Source organism: Octodon degus, unplaced genomic scaffold (assembly GCF_000260255.1).
Source record: "Octodon degus isolate 3935 unplaced genomic scaffold, OctDeg1.0 scaffold00200, whole genome shotgun sequence".
NCBI classification, from domain to species: Eukaryota; Metazoa; Chordata; class Mammalia; order Rodentia; family Octodontidae; genus Octodon; species Octodon degus.
The window spans coordinates 951,570-967,687 of record NW_004524776.1 but is presented as its reverse complement, the minus strand read 5'-3'; the positions used below and the strand labels follow the sequence as shown (position 1 = coordinate 967,687).

At 36.0% G+C, this 16,118-nt stretch overlaps 1 protein-coding gene across 4 annotated transcripts in view; it reads right to left on the bottom strand.

Moving 5' to 3' along the window:
- The window catches only part of Smg1 (SMG1, nonsense mediated mRNA decay associated PI3K related kinase), a 103,352-nt gene that overhangs the window by 37,625 nt on the left and 49,609 nt on the right, over positions 1-16,118 (bottom strand). For all 4 annotated transcript variants that reach the window (XM_023704659.1, XM_004644488.3, XM_023704662.1 and 1 more), the window contains 16 exons: positions 15,384-15,653; positions 13,417-13,547; positions 13,114-13,275; positions 12,588-12,706; positions 11,893-11,980; positions 11,701-11,802; positions 11,090-11,230; positions 10,168-10,367; positions 9,600-9,796; positions 9,267-9,431; positions 7,557-7,711; positions 4,818-4,960; positions 4,474-4,675; positions 2,730-2,839; positions 926-1,073; positions 509-668 (listed from right to left, as the gene is read on the bottom strand). In XM_023704659.1, coding sequence (XP_023560427.1) covers positions 509-668; positions 926-1,073; positions 2,730-2,839; positions 4,474-4,675; positions 4,818-4,960; positions 7,557-7,711; positions 9,267-9,431; positions 9,600-9,796; positions 10,168-10,367; positions 11,090-11,230; positions 11,701-11,802; positions 11,893-11,980; positions 12,588-12,706; positions 13,114-13,275; positions 13,417-13,547; positions 15,384-15,653 — 2,493 coding nt within the window. The remainder of the gene's footprint in view (positions 1-508; positions 669-925; positions 1,074-2,729; positions 2,840-4,473; positions 4,676-4,817; positions 4,961-7,556; positions 7,712-9,266; positions 9,432-9,599; positions 9,797-10,167; positions 10,368-11,089; positions 11,231-11,700; positions 11,803-11,892; positions 11,981-12,587; positions 12,707-13,113; positions 13,276-13,416; positions 13,548-15,383; positions 15,654-16,118) is intronic.

The following is a 16,118-nucleotide window of genomic DNA, read 5'->3' as shown; positions in this document are numbered from 1 at the left end:
CCAAGTTACATGATGTTACAGTACAAGTTCTCATATGTTCTGAGTCTTAATTGACCTTGGAAGGCTAGGGCCAAAATGTTGGCTTTCCTTGCGGCCCTCCTTTTCCCTTCATTTTTTAAAATAAAAACCATATATGTATTATAAAGCAGAGACTAAATTACAAAGGAACATTATAATTACTGCTTTATAGGTATCTCAAGAGTTAAAATTCTTTTGGGGAAGCCCAATTTTGATTGGATTTTACACTAACTGGGAGAAGAGGCTTCTTGAATTCAAATTCAAAATTAACACATTCTACAAAGTCAGTATTTATGCTTATAATATTCCATCTCAAAAAAAAATCTGCAGAAAATGGCATTTTAATTTCTGGATTATTAGTTTGTTAAATTACAAACACCATTTTAAAAAGTCAGTGAGCAAGATCTTTGCTCTACAGTAATGCCTACTAATATTCATATTATTCACATAATATAAAATATAATATTTACAAAAATATCCCCCTACACACCTCTGTTGAAAGCCTATTAGAAACCGTGTTCTCCAATGCAGATGAGCAATATAACTGTAAAGTACTCAGAACCGGCAAGGACTGGGAAACGGTTAATGTAGAAAGCTTCAGTGGTCCAACAGCTATGCGGGAGGTTTGCTTCAAGTACTTTACCACATTTCTGAAAAAAATATTACTACCAATTAATTGACAAGATTCTTCAACTAGTAACTACTGGCAGAGTAAAGTAGCTGTTAACATGCTACCATCTGGCAACAAAGTTAGGAGGAAAACTGTTCCACAGTAAGAAGGCATAAGCAAGACATATTAGGACTAGCATTTAGTGACTTAGTAATTGCCTCCTCCTGACTGCCCACTCCCATAAACACAATTATATGATACCATAATGTACATTTACCTCCTGAATGTTTAACTTACTCAGTTATAGACTGCCACTTTTGATCCTGTTCTGCATGGTTTAAAGCAGTTGCCAAACACACAGAACTTCTCAATAACTGAACTTCAATGGATTTCTGAAGCTCCCTTGGATCTGGACTTAACATGTTGGGAAGCAGTTTTTTCATATCTAAAGATGTTAAATAAATTCCTTGGTTACTTTGTTTTTAATGTTCAGTAGTAAAAATATACAATACTTTAAAAAATACCCTACAGTGAGTATCTCTGTCAATTTCAGAAAGCTGAACATTTTTAATAATTGCATAAACACCACTGCTTTATAAAATTGTTTCTCATACCCCTAAAAATCCATTGACTTTAAAAGCTGAAATAGAAGTAAACCAAACTTTGTTTTTTTTTTTTTTGCGGAACCCCGGATTGAACTCAGGCCCTTGCACTTGCCAGGGAAGCACTTATTCTACTGAGCCATTTCCCCAGCCCCTAAACCAAACTTTTTTAGGGGGTGGAACTAGAGATTAAACTCAGGCCCTTGCGCTTGTCAGGGAAGCGCTTATTCCACTGAGCCATCTCCCTGGCCCAGTAAGCCAACCTATTAAAGGAACAAATCTAACTCCCTGCCAGCATATCTTACTTAATCCATTAAATCAGTGTAATACAGACAACACTCACAATACTAACTCTAGTACAATTATTTTCTACAATGTTTCACCTGCAATAAAGATGTTAATGACTCACATCAACATGAAAAGAAAAACATTTAAACACTGCTTTGTACTTTTTCAAACAAAGTATCTTTCAAAATCTCAACTTATTAATGTAGCCTTTGTAAATCCCAGTAATGGGAACCCACTGAGCTATATACCCAGCTATTTTCATTTTTCAGACAAGGTCTTGCCAAATTGTTAAGTTGCCAGGAGCTGAACTTCAATCCGTGATACTTCTGCCTCAGCCTTCCAGAATGCTGAGATTATGAACAAGTACCACCATTCCTGGCTATTTACTTTATTTTTTTTTAAGAACTTTTTTTGGGCTGTGGAGATGACTCAGTGGAGTAAGCACTTCCCTGGCAATTGCAAGGGCCTGAGTTCAGTCCCTGGTTCTGCCAAAAAAAAAAAAAAAACAGGGACTAAACTCAGGCCCTTGTAAGTGCTTATTCTACTGAGCTATCTCTCTGCCCCCCCCCTTTAAATTTAGTTTAACTAAACTTTTTTTTTTATCATAATTCCTTTGGCTTTATTTTTATTTTGACAAATATTCACATAGCGTATTCATTTTTTAAAAAATATTTACGTGTGTGTGTGTCCAGCTCAGCCCACCAGGGGACGGGGCTGGCTGGCATGTGGTGCTGGGGGATTGAACTGCGGTCCCTTGTGCTTTGTTAAGCTTGTTCTAAGCAGGTGCTTTAGACCACTGAACCATCTCACCAGCCCAGAGTATTCATTATTTATGGACTTTTTTGTTTAATGTTGTATAGCATATAGCAGTAAAAAGTAAGACAAACTAAAGCAATATTGGCAAAAATCAAAGAGTTATTTCTTGACATTTTAAAAAATTGTTATGATACTAGCTTTGCAAAAGTATAAAGGACCATTTTGTTAAAAAAAAAAAAGAAAAAGAAAAAAATATATGCATATAAACTTTTTAATATGCAAAGTCAAACATTAATAGAATCCTAAATATGTTGGTTTCCATGAGACTGCCCCCACATAAATGTACAGTAACTTCTAGATTCTCTAGTAAAACATATCAAACCAAACATTTTGAGGAACTTGTTCATTAAAAATTTAACTTATTTTTTAAAATACCTATTAAAAAAAATAAATACCTATTTTATCTTTTGATCCTCCAGCAAGTAGATTGATATTTTCTCCTGGTAACAATTCTAACTGTTCGGTGCATTCAACAAATTCTCCAGACTCAAAACTGCTTAATGATCTGTAATTAAAATATTGATTTATTTTATTATATTCTATGTTACTCACTGAACCTCCCAAAAGAACAAGCTAAAAACAAATATAATACACAGCATTGTTCTGAAATGTCATTCATGAGTACACCAACATTTTTATTTTGATGATGTGACTACTGTCTTATTAATGAGCACTAAAATTGAAGTAGCAAACAGGTAAGTCACAGCAATAAACAGCAGTTAGGCCTACTGACTCTGTCTCCTTTTTCTTTTTATATTGTACCATTTGTTACAGTCACTTCCAACACCTTGTTCTATCCAAGCTATACTGGAACTCTCCCCACATCTCACTTCCTGCTGCTCAGAAGCCTAAGATCCTGGTAAACCTCCTCTCATGAGTCTCATACTTCACTCCTGCCTTCTTTCACCACTGGCACGCCTTCCCATTTTCCTTTCCCATTGTTTTTCATAGAACCCATTTTGCCTTTGCTGAAAGAACTCTTCCTTTCCATCACTGTATCTGAAAAACAATCACATCTTTGCAACTCTTTCCCAATGCTCTGCAGCAAGATGTCAGAATAAGTCATCATCCGAGCTCTATATTGCTACTTTTAGATCCCTCATTTGCCCTCATTTCTACTACAGTTGTTCTCCAACCAAGAGAAAGGCATCATTTCTCAATTGCTCTTTTCCATCTTTGTCCTTCCTACTGTGTCCCTTCCCTCACAACTTAGCCTAAAGCCAGCACTAGAAATTTCATTACCTGCCTTATTATGTAACCTAACAGTAATGCAACCACTGGCTCCTCAGGTAAGCTTGTTTGCTGTGCAGCGATGAACTATAAAGACTTCATGACCAACATCTGTATCATTTCTCCCAATACAGGGTCTTGAGTCCTCTCCAGGGCCACATTTCCCACGTCCTTACAATGTTCCACAATTTCTAGTTCTACACTTTTAGCTAATGACTGACTCCCCGGAAAAACACAGCCTGAAATCCACAACTTATGCCAACCCCCAAACTCTATATCCAACATTAACTACTTTCCTTGAGACAGAAAAAGTATAATTAATTCATCAATATTCTTTTCCTGATTTTTCAACTTGTTTTGAAAATTTAATACTCACTTTTGTTTTGTGTCTTGTATTCCATTGTCTAGCATACAGTATATGGTCAATAAAGTACTCAATGTAAATACCAGCAGAAGGCAAGTATAATCTACAAAGTCTAGTGACCTTTATCTGCTCAACCAAGTGTCTAGAACATACTGAGTTATATCATAGAATTATTAATGCAAGAGGAATGAGAGACAAGAAAATTTAATTTATATATGCTTACAAATTCTGCACTCATTAAAACAATTTTTTATATATTCAGACTTCATCTACAAAAAAGTCATCATACTCAATCCTTTTTTAAAAAGCCATAAACTGCTGTTAATTATGAGCATGCTTTTCCCCACTGTATACACAGCTTCCAAATAGTGTTGGTTTCCTTTCCTCACCTTTAAAGATTTCATTAGAAATACAATCCTTCTGTATTAGTATACATGACCAATTCTATTATTTTTCTGCCAAAGAGGAAGACTTCATAGTTACGGAAAATTTGTTTTTAAAAGGATTAAGTATCGAAGTTTATAGTTGGAAAACTGAGTCCTTACTTTATATAGTTGAAGTCAGCTTTCAGGTTGAGTGAAGTACTAGTGGTGGTCTTTTTTAGGTCATGAATAGCATTCTGCCATTCCTGTACAGCAGCCCAATCAGCAACTGAAATGTAGCACTCACATGCTTTATTTCCTAAATAATTTATAACCTCAGGGGAAGAGTCTGTTGGTTTGGACAACACCGTTTTTCTGGATTCACCTGAGTCAAAACATTTCATAAGACAGAGATTCAAAACAATTATCAGTATTTCCAGAAGCACAGAAAACTAAAAAAAAGAAAATCAATACAAAGCTTCTGACTATGAATCCTGCTTTGTTTTATGTAAATACCAAATGCTTACCATTTACAGAATGTTTCGGACTGGCACTGTTACGCCCAGCATTGGCTAATGTGAGAACAGACTTGTCAAAGCTGGATATACAGCAATCGACACCTGTCATGGCACACAGATGCTCCTGGTATTCCACAGAGGCCTTTTCAAACCTTAAATGAAAATTAAAGGACTCTTATTTTAAATATATATGCATCTGATGTCCCAAGAAAAGAATGGTAATAGATTGAGAGAAATCGAACTAAGAAAATGAGTTATTTGGATGTGAGAGATAGGAGTGGGGAGCACTTACATTTACTCCTCACAACAAATGAATATAAAGGCAGTTAAAAGTTAAAAACAGGGGCTGGAGAGATGGCTCAGTGGTCTAAAGCACCTACTTGAAACAAGCTTGGCAAAGCACAGGGACCACGGTTCGATCCCCCAGCACCACATGCCAGCCAGCCCTGCCCCCTGGTGGGCTGAGCTGGCCACGCACACACACACAATAAATAAATGTAATAAATAAAAATAATAAATATTTTTTTTTAAAAAGTTAAAAACAGACTATAAAACTATGAGTAAAAAGCGTTAAGCAACTGATATTTATGTAGAAGGATAAATTAAAGAAAAAAAATCCACAGATAGAACTGCACAGGTGTCTCAAACACAACATAAAAAATTGTAAAAGCAAGACACTACATGGCATGAACAACCTAAGTATAAAATGCATCTCTCACTGATTAATTTTTTTTTTTTTTTGGGGGGGGATGGAACCAATTGAACTCACTGTAGTGAGAACTTGTCTCAAAAAAACTGAAAAGAAAAAAAAAAAAAAGAAGAGCTTTGTTCAGTTTTAGCAATTTAAAACTTTTTTTTTTGCCAAACCCGGGACTGAACTCAGGCCCTTGTGCCTGCCTGGCAAGCGCTTATTCCACTGAGCTATCTCCTTGGCCCCTCAATTAAAAATGAAGATATAAAGACATAATGTGGGGGGCCTGGCCTTAGCTCAGTTGTTTAAGTGGCTGCTTCCACAAAGACATAATGCATAACTGAAAAATCCAATGGGCAATGGAAAAGGATTTTACATTAATAAAGAAATGTAAATTACAACAGGTATTTTCACTGGTTCTTATTTCTGAGTGACATTCAGTATTCACAAGATGGGAGGAAGGGAGTTTTCTATCATTAAGGGGATAAACTGGAGCCATTTTTCTGTGTTAACTTATCAATATTCTGTTTCATAAGTTCTGTGTCTACAGTCTACAGGAATAGATACAGAAGAAATCAGGAGCATGGGACAAAGTTCAAGTGCTATGGTGCATTAAGATTAAACACTGGGAATAGCTTTAAGACCCAACAAATAGGAATGCTGAACTGTGGTACACTCACACACACAAATACAATTGCCAATAAATATAACAATGGAAACTGGGTATAGTGACAGAAGACTATAATCTCAGTACTCTGAGAGGCTGATACAGGAGGATCCCAAGTTCTGCCTGGATAATTCAGCAAGACCCTGTCTCAAGAAAAAAATTTTATAGTCTCAGTAAACAGGTCCTAGGTTCAATCCTCAGTAGGGCATGGGGGGTGAGGAGGTGGGAGTCACATGAGAGAAAACTTACATACTGAGATGCTTTTTTAAAAATGTATATATATTATAGGGGCCAGGGATATAGCTCTTCAGAATAGCATCTGCCTAGCAAACGCAAGGTCCTGAGTTCAATTTCTAGTACCAAAAAAAGATAAAATTTACAGAGCAAAACTAAAAAGTCATAAAATCATGTGCACTGGGCCTAGGTGGATGGGGGTAAGAGAGGGAGGGAGAGCATGCAAGTGAGAGCACAAGAGAGCACACGACAGCAAGTGGACACAGACTATTATGGCATATTCTTCTGCATCCAAAAAAAATCAAATGACTCTAAATACAGAGTTCACAGAACTAGGATAAAATGTATGTGATATAGTAATCTCAAGGAGCTAGTTCTAAAGCAACCATAAATGATCAATCAAAAACCATGTTTTCCAGCATGATTTCTCACTAATTTCTACAGCGGAAAGGCACTCAAGTGTTGCTAAAATACAGACTAAAGATAAATCCTAGTGAAGTCTTTTATTAGAAGTTTAAGGCCAGGGAGAAGGCTCAGTAGAATAAGCACTTTCCTGGCAAGCGCAAGGGCCTGAGTTCAATTCCGGGTTCGGCAAAAAAAAAAAAAAAAAAAGTTTAAATTTTTAAAAATGAACAAAGCTCTTTTTTTCTTTTCAGTTTTTTTGAGACCAGTTCTCACTATAGTGTAGTCGAGGTTGGCCTCAAGTCCATGGCCAATTTTCCTGCCTCATGCTGGGATTACAGGTAGGCACCACCATGCCCAGTTTAACATAACTTTTAACATGGAACTATGCTAGTTTTTCTTTTTGTTTTTTTTGTTTTGAGACAGGATCTCACTAAGAAGCTCTGGCTGGGCTTGAGCTCATTTTATAGCCCAGGCTGGTCTGGAACTTCCAACAATCCTCCTGCCTCAGCCTCCTGACTGCTGGGATTATAGGCATGCACCACCAAGCCCAGCTTTGCTGTTTTTGATACAGAATTTTGCTATATAATCAAAGCTAGCCTTGAATGTGTAGAAATTCCCCTAATTTGGCCTCCCAGATGCTGACATTACAAGCATATGCCACCAGTTAGCTAACTTTTAACTGTTACGTTAGTAACATAAAAGGTTTCAACATGAAGTAATCCTATTATCTATTTCTCTCTTTCTAACATACCGTCCTTCAGCCTGCTGGGCTACAGAGTTAATCCAGAGAAGATTTTTCCCAACAACAGGAGATGACCAGACAGCAATTCCCTGTATAGCTTCAGGACAATGAAGTTCACACAGTGCTTCCACCACCATCATGATGGTTACTTCTAATTCATTCCCCTGAAAATAGCATTTAGAAGATTTTACCAAGACTTCAATACCATTAGCATTAATAACCTGAACAGAGATATAACAGTGCATTGTCTAAAAAAACCAACCAAAATCTCTGCTAAATTCACCACTACTTAGCATAATCTAAATATGAAGTCAAATTGATTTAATAATTATATTAATACTATTTAACTTAGCCTTTTCTAAAACTCATATTATTTAGCTGAGTTTTGTTTTGTTACTGGAATTGAACCCAAGGTAGCACTAGGCTAGACCACCAGTAGTCCTTTCAGTTTTATTTTTGCGAGAGTCTAAATTGTAAAGGCTGGCCTCAAACTTTACACTCCAGCCTAAACCTCCTCAGTATCTCAGTTTACAGGCATATACCCAACTAGTTTAGAATTCTTGAAGAGTTACCACAAAAGATGAGTGACAAAATCTTAACAGCAGGTTCATATTAGGTCTTGAACTGGCATACACACAGAGAAAAAGTTACCCTGCCATACAAGATGGCATACAACTGTAAGTAGACCCAACATTTAGAAAGCTGAGGCAGGAGGACTGTTGTTGAGTTCAAGGTCTATATGGGCTGCACAGTGAGTTCAAGTTCAGCCTGAACTTCACAGTGAGACCTTGTCTCAAAAAAAAGGTTACCCTAACATTTAATTTATATGATGCCACTTAACACTTGTATTAAACAGAAAATAAAAATTAAACATAAATACCCATGAAATTTAAAAATTAACATTACCTTAATTAGTAAATATTTTATTATTTTTGGATCCACTTACAGTATTTATTATGAACCTGCTTATAAGTCAGAAATTATCTAGGAATTTTTCCATGCCTTTAAAAATTATTTGCATAGACATAATTATTCATTTTTAAATATTTACTGAAAACCAATTTTTTTTTTGCATTCAGTACTCTGTCTACAGAGTCTCACTACGTAGATCAGACTCAGTGATTCTCCTGTTTTCAGCTTCCCAAGAGCTATGATTACAGGTGTGCGCCACCACGCCCAGTCTCAATTGTCATCTCAGCACACCCCAGGGGGTGGGGCTGGCATGGTTGGTGGGGGATGGAATTCTGGTCCCTGCACATAATTATTCTTAAGCATCTCAGCCCATAAGGATAAGGTTTTTTTTTTTTTTGCTTTTTTAAAAATAACATGCGATATACAATAAACATAAGCTAGTAACTTTGGCAGTTATTTCTTTTATAAAATAGTGGATCAAAAGCTTTCCAAGGGGTCAAATAGCTCAGTGGATTAAAGTGTCTACTTAGACAGACCCAAGGGATGGGAGTTTGATCCTGGGGCACACTGAGACTACAACTGAGACTGAGACGGCATGGTGGCACGTGCCTGTAATCCCAGCACTTGGGAGGCTATAATCAGGAGGATCACTACAAGTCCGATCTACACAGTGAGACCTCATAGACCCTCTCCTAAAATACAAAAACAAAAGTGCTTTCCAAATGAAATTTTAACTTATTTATAGTTTAAATAATATCAAAGTAATGAAATCCAAGCTTAACAGATTTACATTCCATACCACTTTACCTGAGACAGATTATTTGTCTTCATTTCTGTAAGCAAGTCAAATCCATGCCTTACTGTCACAGCAGGCTGGCCTGCCAACAATCCAACCCTCATAATGGAGAGGCGAATCCGAGTCAGCCAGTCTTGGCAAGTTTGACGGTTGGTATAAAAAAATGTCCTGATGACCTTTACAATAAAAAGAAATAATTCAAGATTGGTTCAAATTACAAGTATGTAGGTCTCAAATACACATAATCCAAATATGTTAAATCTTCTATGACTTCAGCTCTCCATACATTCTATCAGGTTTGACAATGAAACTGCTACAAGCAATACTATCTAACTGAAACCAACCTTGGGAGGTGATGTTAGTGCATTAGCACATCCTTCATATGCATTATACATTAATTTCTCCAGATTTTCCAGATACTGTAGAAGAAGAACAAGTCTAAGTTGGTTGCTACTATGGCCTTCATCATTTTCCGCAGTTGTCCACTGACTGACATCTTGATCAGGGTTTAATGTGTGAGCAGCAAGACTTCTAATGATACCTGAAAGCAAATACCACACTCCAAATTATGATGAAATATTTAAAGATTCTATAAATAAATGTGACCTTATTTCACAAATTGGTATTTATCAAGTATCCTGTTTGTTTATACACTGTTTTGAAAGAGAAAAGTATCCAACAGCAATAATCTTTACTTTTATAGGAAAAAGATGTTCCCACACAAGTATTCTTAAGTTTTTGTGTGCAGCCAACATGACCAGTCAAAGAAAGCTTATCTAGCAAAAATATCTGAAAAATATTCTATTTTTAAAATGTATTCTCACATAAATAAAAAATCCATTATTTCTGCATTAAAATGTCTGGAAAGTTATTGACATCACAATGTTTGAAGAAACATGTAGAGTTGGTTACCTTCAATTGTCTGGAATGTATCTTGAGCTCTGCCCAATGGGGTTCTCAATTTAGAAAGGACAGTGAACTGTGCTGCTTCCCAAATAGCCCACTGCCAAAGGACAGCATCTGTCTTTAGAAGATTGCGGGGAATGGTTGATTGGTCACGCTTATCCAGTCTCTGGCAGCTATAGAACAATCTTTCTAACCAATTGTCCTTCCTGGGAAAAGCAGTTTTATATTTAATAGACAATGAAAACTTTATTTAACCCAAAACAACTGCAAAAGGAATAAAAGTAAAGACTATTTTTCTTACTAAAAGAAGTTAAAAACCTATGAAACTGAGATAAACTATAATCCTATCTCCCATTCTGAGATTCTTCAATTAATTTTATTGGTATATTTTCATATACATAATGATCATATTTTCGAGATCTTTAATTTAAAAGAGTAAAAGGCTCTTGGCATTGTTACTGCCAGTATAAAACTCACTAAATGCACTACAACTTCCCTTCTACATCCTTCCCCCAAGTATTGACAAAAATCAGATCACTTAACCACCAGGCACACTTCATCACTGAAATTCAAATCATAGATATTTCTATGTTATCTTCAACAGAACTTTTCTATTCAACAGAAATGATCCACTTGAAAACAACAATACTTTCTATTCTGCCACTCTGGACATGTTTTCAAAACTGGAATTAAGGTCAAGATATCCTTGAAGGGCTGGTGAGATGGCTCAGTGGTCTAAAGCACCTACTTAGAAGAAGCTTAGCAAAGCACAGGGACCGCGGTTCAATCCTCCAGCACCACATGCCAGCCAGCCCCGCCCCCTGGTGGGCTGAGCTGGCCACACACACAAATAAATAAATAAATAAAATTTTAAAAAAAAGATATCCTTCAAATTATTTTTCCAAGATGAAATAAAGAAGTAGCTTACCCTGTTCTGTGAGAATTCCCATACAAAATAAAACTAATAACATCAGAGAAATCTTGTGGGTGGAATGTATTACTTGGTGCTTTACTCATGTGACTTCGTAAAGCTAAAGAGATTTCTTGAATTTCTGTGTGATTGTTATTGCTGTAGACAGAAAATGAAGTCATAGTTATGCAAAATGTTTCAGTTAAAAGGTAAACACAATCTCTAAATGGGTTATTTCCTCACTAATTTAGGAATAAAAAAATAAAACAGAGTTTAAAGTGGATAAAACTGCTATTACAACTTTATAATCTGAAAACATTTCAGGCTTCCAAATCGGCTTAATTAAAAAGAAAAGCTTGTAACTTATAAATATCTAAACTACTAAGAAATATATTTTGGCTTATATAAATTGGTCTATATTCATTAGTAGGAGTTTATTAAGGCCATTAAGTAGAAAATTTCATTACTTTTTAGACCTATAATATTTGATCCTTGGACACCTCTTTAATTACTGAAAAGTGCCATCACATAATTGGCATTAATGTACTAATTACAGCAATGTGTTTTTTCCTAAACTAGACTATTTCTAGGGCAGTAAAAACGTTAATGTTCCAAAACAGTTCTTATACCTTAGGACAACATCCAGCGGGATTGATTTCAATAGTTTTCCAAAGGCTTGTCGAATGCGAGTACCACTATGAACTAGCTGAACACGACAAACATCAACACACCTATAAAAAGTGGAACAAAGTAAGTCAGGTATGGTTAATGTTCCCCTGTTGTTAAGGCCAAAGTCAAAAGACATGGTCTCTAGTCCATACCTCTGTAAAAGATCATCTGGCAAGGAAGTGGACAGAGCATGGAGACTGCTGCATGCTTGCAGACAGATATTCACATCTTCAACAAGAGCTATTAAAAATTAAAGATAAATTACTTTCAGCTTGCCAGCTGTTATAATTCCCTGAACCCACTGATTCAACAGGCAGGGAGCAGCTACTATGGACTAGACATGACTCTTGCCTGGCAGCAACATTTGAAAAAACATGCAATAAAACTTATTCAAGTTAACCAGTCTTCACACCAACTCCTTCTTGAAGGGGAAAACTTAAAAGTGCATACAGTAAGCCAAGAATAGTGGCCTATGCCTGAACTTGCAGCATCCTGGGAAGCTAAGGGAAGAGGATCAGCAAGTTTGAGCCCAGTCTGCACAAGTTAGGAAGATCTTATCTTACAGTGTAAAAATAGAAAAGGCTGGATGTGTAGTTCAGTGCGAAGGCCCTGGACTCAATTCCAAGGATCACACACAAAGAAAAAGTATATATAAACATATAATGTCTTATTCATAAGCTTTAAAATATGACAGTCACTTAACAATTTATTCTGCAAGTACTAAACAGGGTTCGCTGAAACAGAGGTTATACATGTTCAGGTCAGTAAAAGCACTAAAGTAAATGCACTCCCCCACTATCAACTATTCCTTTTTAAAGTTTGATAAAATTAAGTATCAGTCTCTTACTGTTGGCTAAAAGGCCTTTGGCAAATTTATGAAAAGATGGAAGAGAGAATAAAGGTGCATATGTTTCAGACTTCTTCATTAAAACAGCCACTTCCAAAGCCCAAGTCATTAACAGCTTTCTGAAATACACAGTAAACAGATTTTTTTTCATTTGAAAATAACAACAAAAAAACTACTAAAAAAAAATCTATCACTTAGTTTTTTCAAATATAAGAACTTTTTTTTTCCCCCCCCAGAATGGGGGATTGAACTCAAGTGCTTGGGCTTGCCAGGCAAGTGTTATTCAACTGAGCCATCTCCCCAGCCCCCAAATATAAGAACTTTAAACTACAGAATTTTCTGTGAAAATGGTAACAAGCCTCTTAAAAAGATCCCCTAATGTAATAAAACTGAATTATGAAATGTTTTACAGTGAAGAGGCCATTTATATCCCGCCTCTATAATCTGTATTTCTTATTCTCAAATTCTGAGAAGTCAGTTACTAAAATTAGCAACAGGATTATGGGATTATGAAATAATCAGTTACCTGGTATCCTGGTTAAGATTATCTTTCTTCAGCAATATTCCCAGAAGATTTAATATAATTGAGAAATGTTTTTTTGTAGCTGTAGTCACAGTACTAATCACAGCTCCATCAAACAAAGAAGGGGATGAAGAACTAAGACTACTGGAGATGAAGTGATCATGCCTAAAAGACAAAGTATGCCTGATTTTTTTGGAAGACAAAGTCAGAAGGCCAAAAAAGCAAGAAAACAAGCAAGAAAGCTCAAAAAGGAAAATGTCTTTTTTTTTTTCTTATAAAAAATTTGTGGATTTGTAGGTACAGTACCTGGTACAATGAGAATACAAAGTGTAGAGCACTGCATACTGAATGGCAGGGAAGTGAACTGCCAGGTCACTGTGCACAATCATCAGATTCTTACTCAGGAGGGCAAAGACAGTTGGAGACAGTGCCCACATCTGACAATGTACAAAAGAAAGTCAGTCTGACTCTTCCAGAACACATAGAAGTACATAAACTATGCAACTTTTTCTTTTTTCTTTTCTGAGATGGGGTATATGCTCCCTAGACTGGTTTCAAATTCCTGGGCTCAAGTGATTTTCCTATCACAGCCTGTTGTGAGTAGCTGGTATTATAGGCACTTGTAGTGTACCTGCCCTATACATTTTTTAATTAAAATGATAGACTCAGATTTGAAAATAACCTAGTACATTTAACTGCGGTCTTCAGCAAATAATTATCTGAAGATGAAACCATCATTCTTAGAATTTGCAGGACACACAGCCTCTGTTGTTATGTGACAACTCCTCAAATCTGCCGCCAATAGAAAAAAAAAACATACCTTAAACAAAGAAAAGTGGCTAATTCCAATACAACCCTCTTTACACAAATAGAAAGTCACACAATTTTGTGTGTGTGTGTGTGTATATATATATATATATATATATATGTAATCACTAAACCATATATTTTAAATGGAATTCTACAGTCTAAACCCCAATATAACTAAAAAACAAAAACTGCTACTAGATTCCACTTGGTCCACCTTTGGCTGATGTCTGGTCTAAGTAAATCCTCTGTAACTTTCAGCGTGACATACATTTCCTGAATTTTCCGTATACTGCTCATGCCACTGTGCAGCGTGAAATAAGAAATGGCACATCCTGGCATTTTATACCTTTTCCATCTTCCGTTGTGCTTTCTACTACTAAGACATAACACCACTGTCTGCTCTACGTCAAATCTTTCTGCTTGCTTCCAGAGTACAAGACATAAAAACTCCTATCTATAATGAGAATTCCTTGAAAATAAAATTTTAGTGTATAATGAGTTTACTGTAGCCTTGAATTATAAGTCAAAACTAGCAATGTGGGAAGCTACACATAAGGCAAATCTGATCAAACAACATATGAAATAGGGAAGTACAAACATCCAGTTTTCATTTTGTCCTCTTTTAGAAAACTTTCTCCCTAACTGTATCTCATTACTTTCCACTAAAATTAGCATTTTTAATTATGCAAAGGAGAAATTATAATACAGACTATAAGTGGTAGCTCTCAATCAGCTGGGTGTGGTGACACACGCCTGTAATCCCAGAGTCTGAGGCAGGAGGATCACAGCAAGTTTGAAGCCAGCCTGGGCTACAAAGTGAGTTCAAGGCCAGCCTGAAATAAAAAGTGAGAGCGCCTGTCTCAAAAACAAAAAAAGTAAAAAAAACTAGCGCCACTTCAAGTTTCTTAAAGGGGAAAAAAATTATTTTTCTCAAGGAAAAAGTACATGAATGGTCTTAGAGGAAAGTAGGTAATCAAAGACCACATACTAACATTAATTTTAGTGGAAAGTAGAAAAACTTGCCAAAAGAAGGAACTGTGTATTTAAAAAAAAAACAAAAGTAGATATATTTGAGCTGTGAAAATATGTTGATAATTTTCTGTAAGCTGCTAGAGTTCATATGAGAAATATGTTAAAAAGACATTTTCTAGAAAATAAAACATGTAAAATTATTTATCAAGGAAAAAAGTTAAATCTAGGGCCAGGAAGATGGCTCAGTAGAATAAGCGCTTCCCTGTTAAGTGCAAGGGCCCGAGTTCAAGCCCCGGTTCCACAAAAAAAAAAGAAAAATCTAATGGCAAGAACATATCCCTGCCAATTTTATCCATGCATGTCACTAATATGATATTTGTTATAGAGTAATTCTGTAGACACAAGATACGGCATTTTATTAGGTGAAATAAATTAGATGAATATGCAAGGCATAACTCTAGATAAAACAAAGTCATTAATAATGAACTCACCCCAATTAATGAGTTTTTGGCATTTCCAATTGTAGTTAGAGCACTGAGATCAAATATAACTACAAATTTTGCATTGTCTACATTGAATACATGATTCTTAAAAGCATCATGTTTTATCTCAGAACACGCATCAGGAAGTTGCAGACTATGTAGCAGATTATTTAGGGCACAAGTCATTTCTCCCAAAATTAGTTTATAAGCAGTCTCTAAAACAGGAATATTCTTCAAGCTAAGCACTGCTTGATACACAGCATGAGCTACAGCAACCACCTGAAAAAGAAAATTCAGTAATTCCATGAAAAATAAATCTTCCAAAATTATAAAGCCAACAAGTGTTGCTGGAGATGCAAAGAAATTTAATATTGACATATCCAGTCTATAATACCCAGAACACTTGAGATCTAAATTTTTAAAGAGGAAACCCTCAGGAACATACGAATGAACTTTTTAAAGTTGTAACTTGAAAAACTCAAGTTTTGAAAGAGGGAAACAGTTAAAAAAAGGAAAACATGAACAAGGCTTTTGTAAATGAGACAAGGAGGAAAGGAAAAAGAAACAAGTTATATCATAAACAAGTACAAATTCACTATGGTGACAATGATCACTATGTATATCTAAAATGTACCAAATAGGGCCAGCCAAATAGCTCAGCAGATTAAAGCGTCCACAAGCAGGCGCAGGGGCAGGGGTTCGATCCCTGGGTATGCCGTGCCAGCCCCGCCTCTGCCCCAGAGC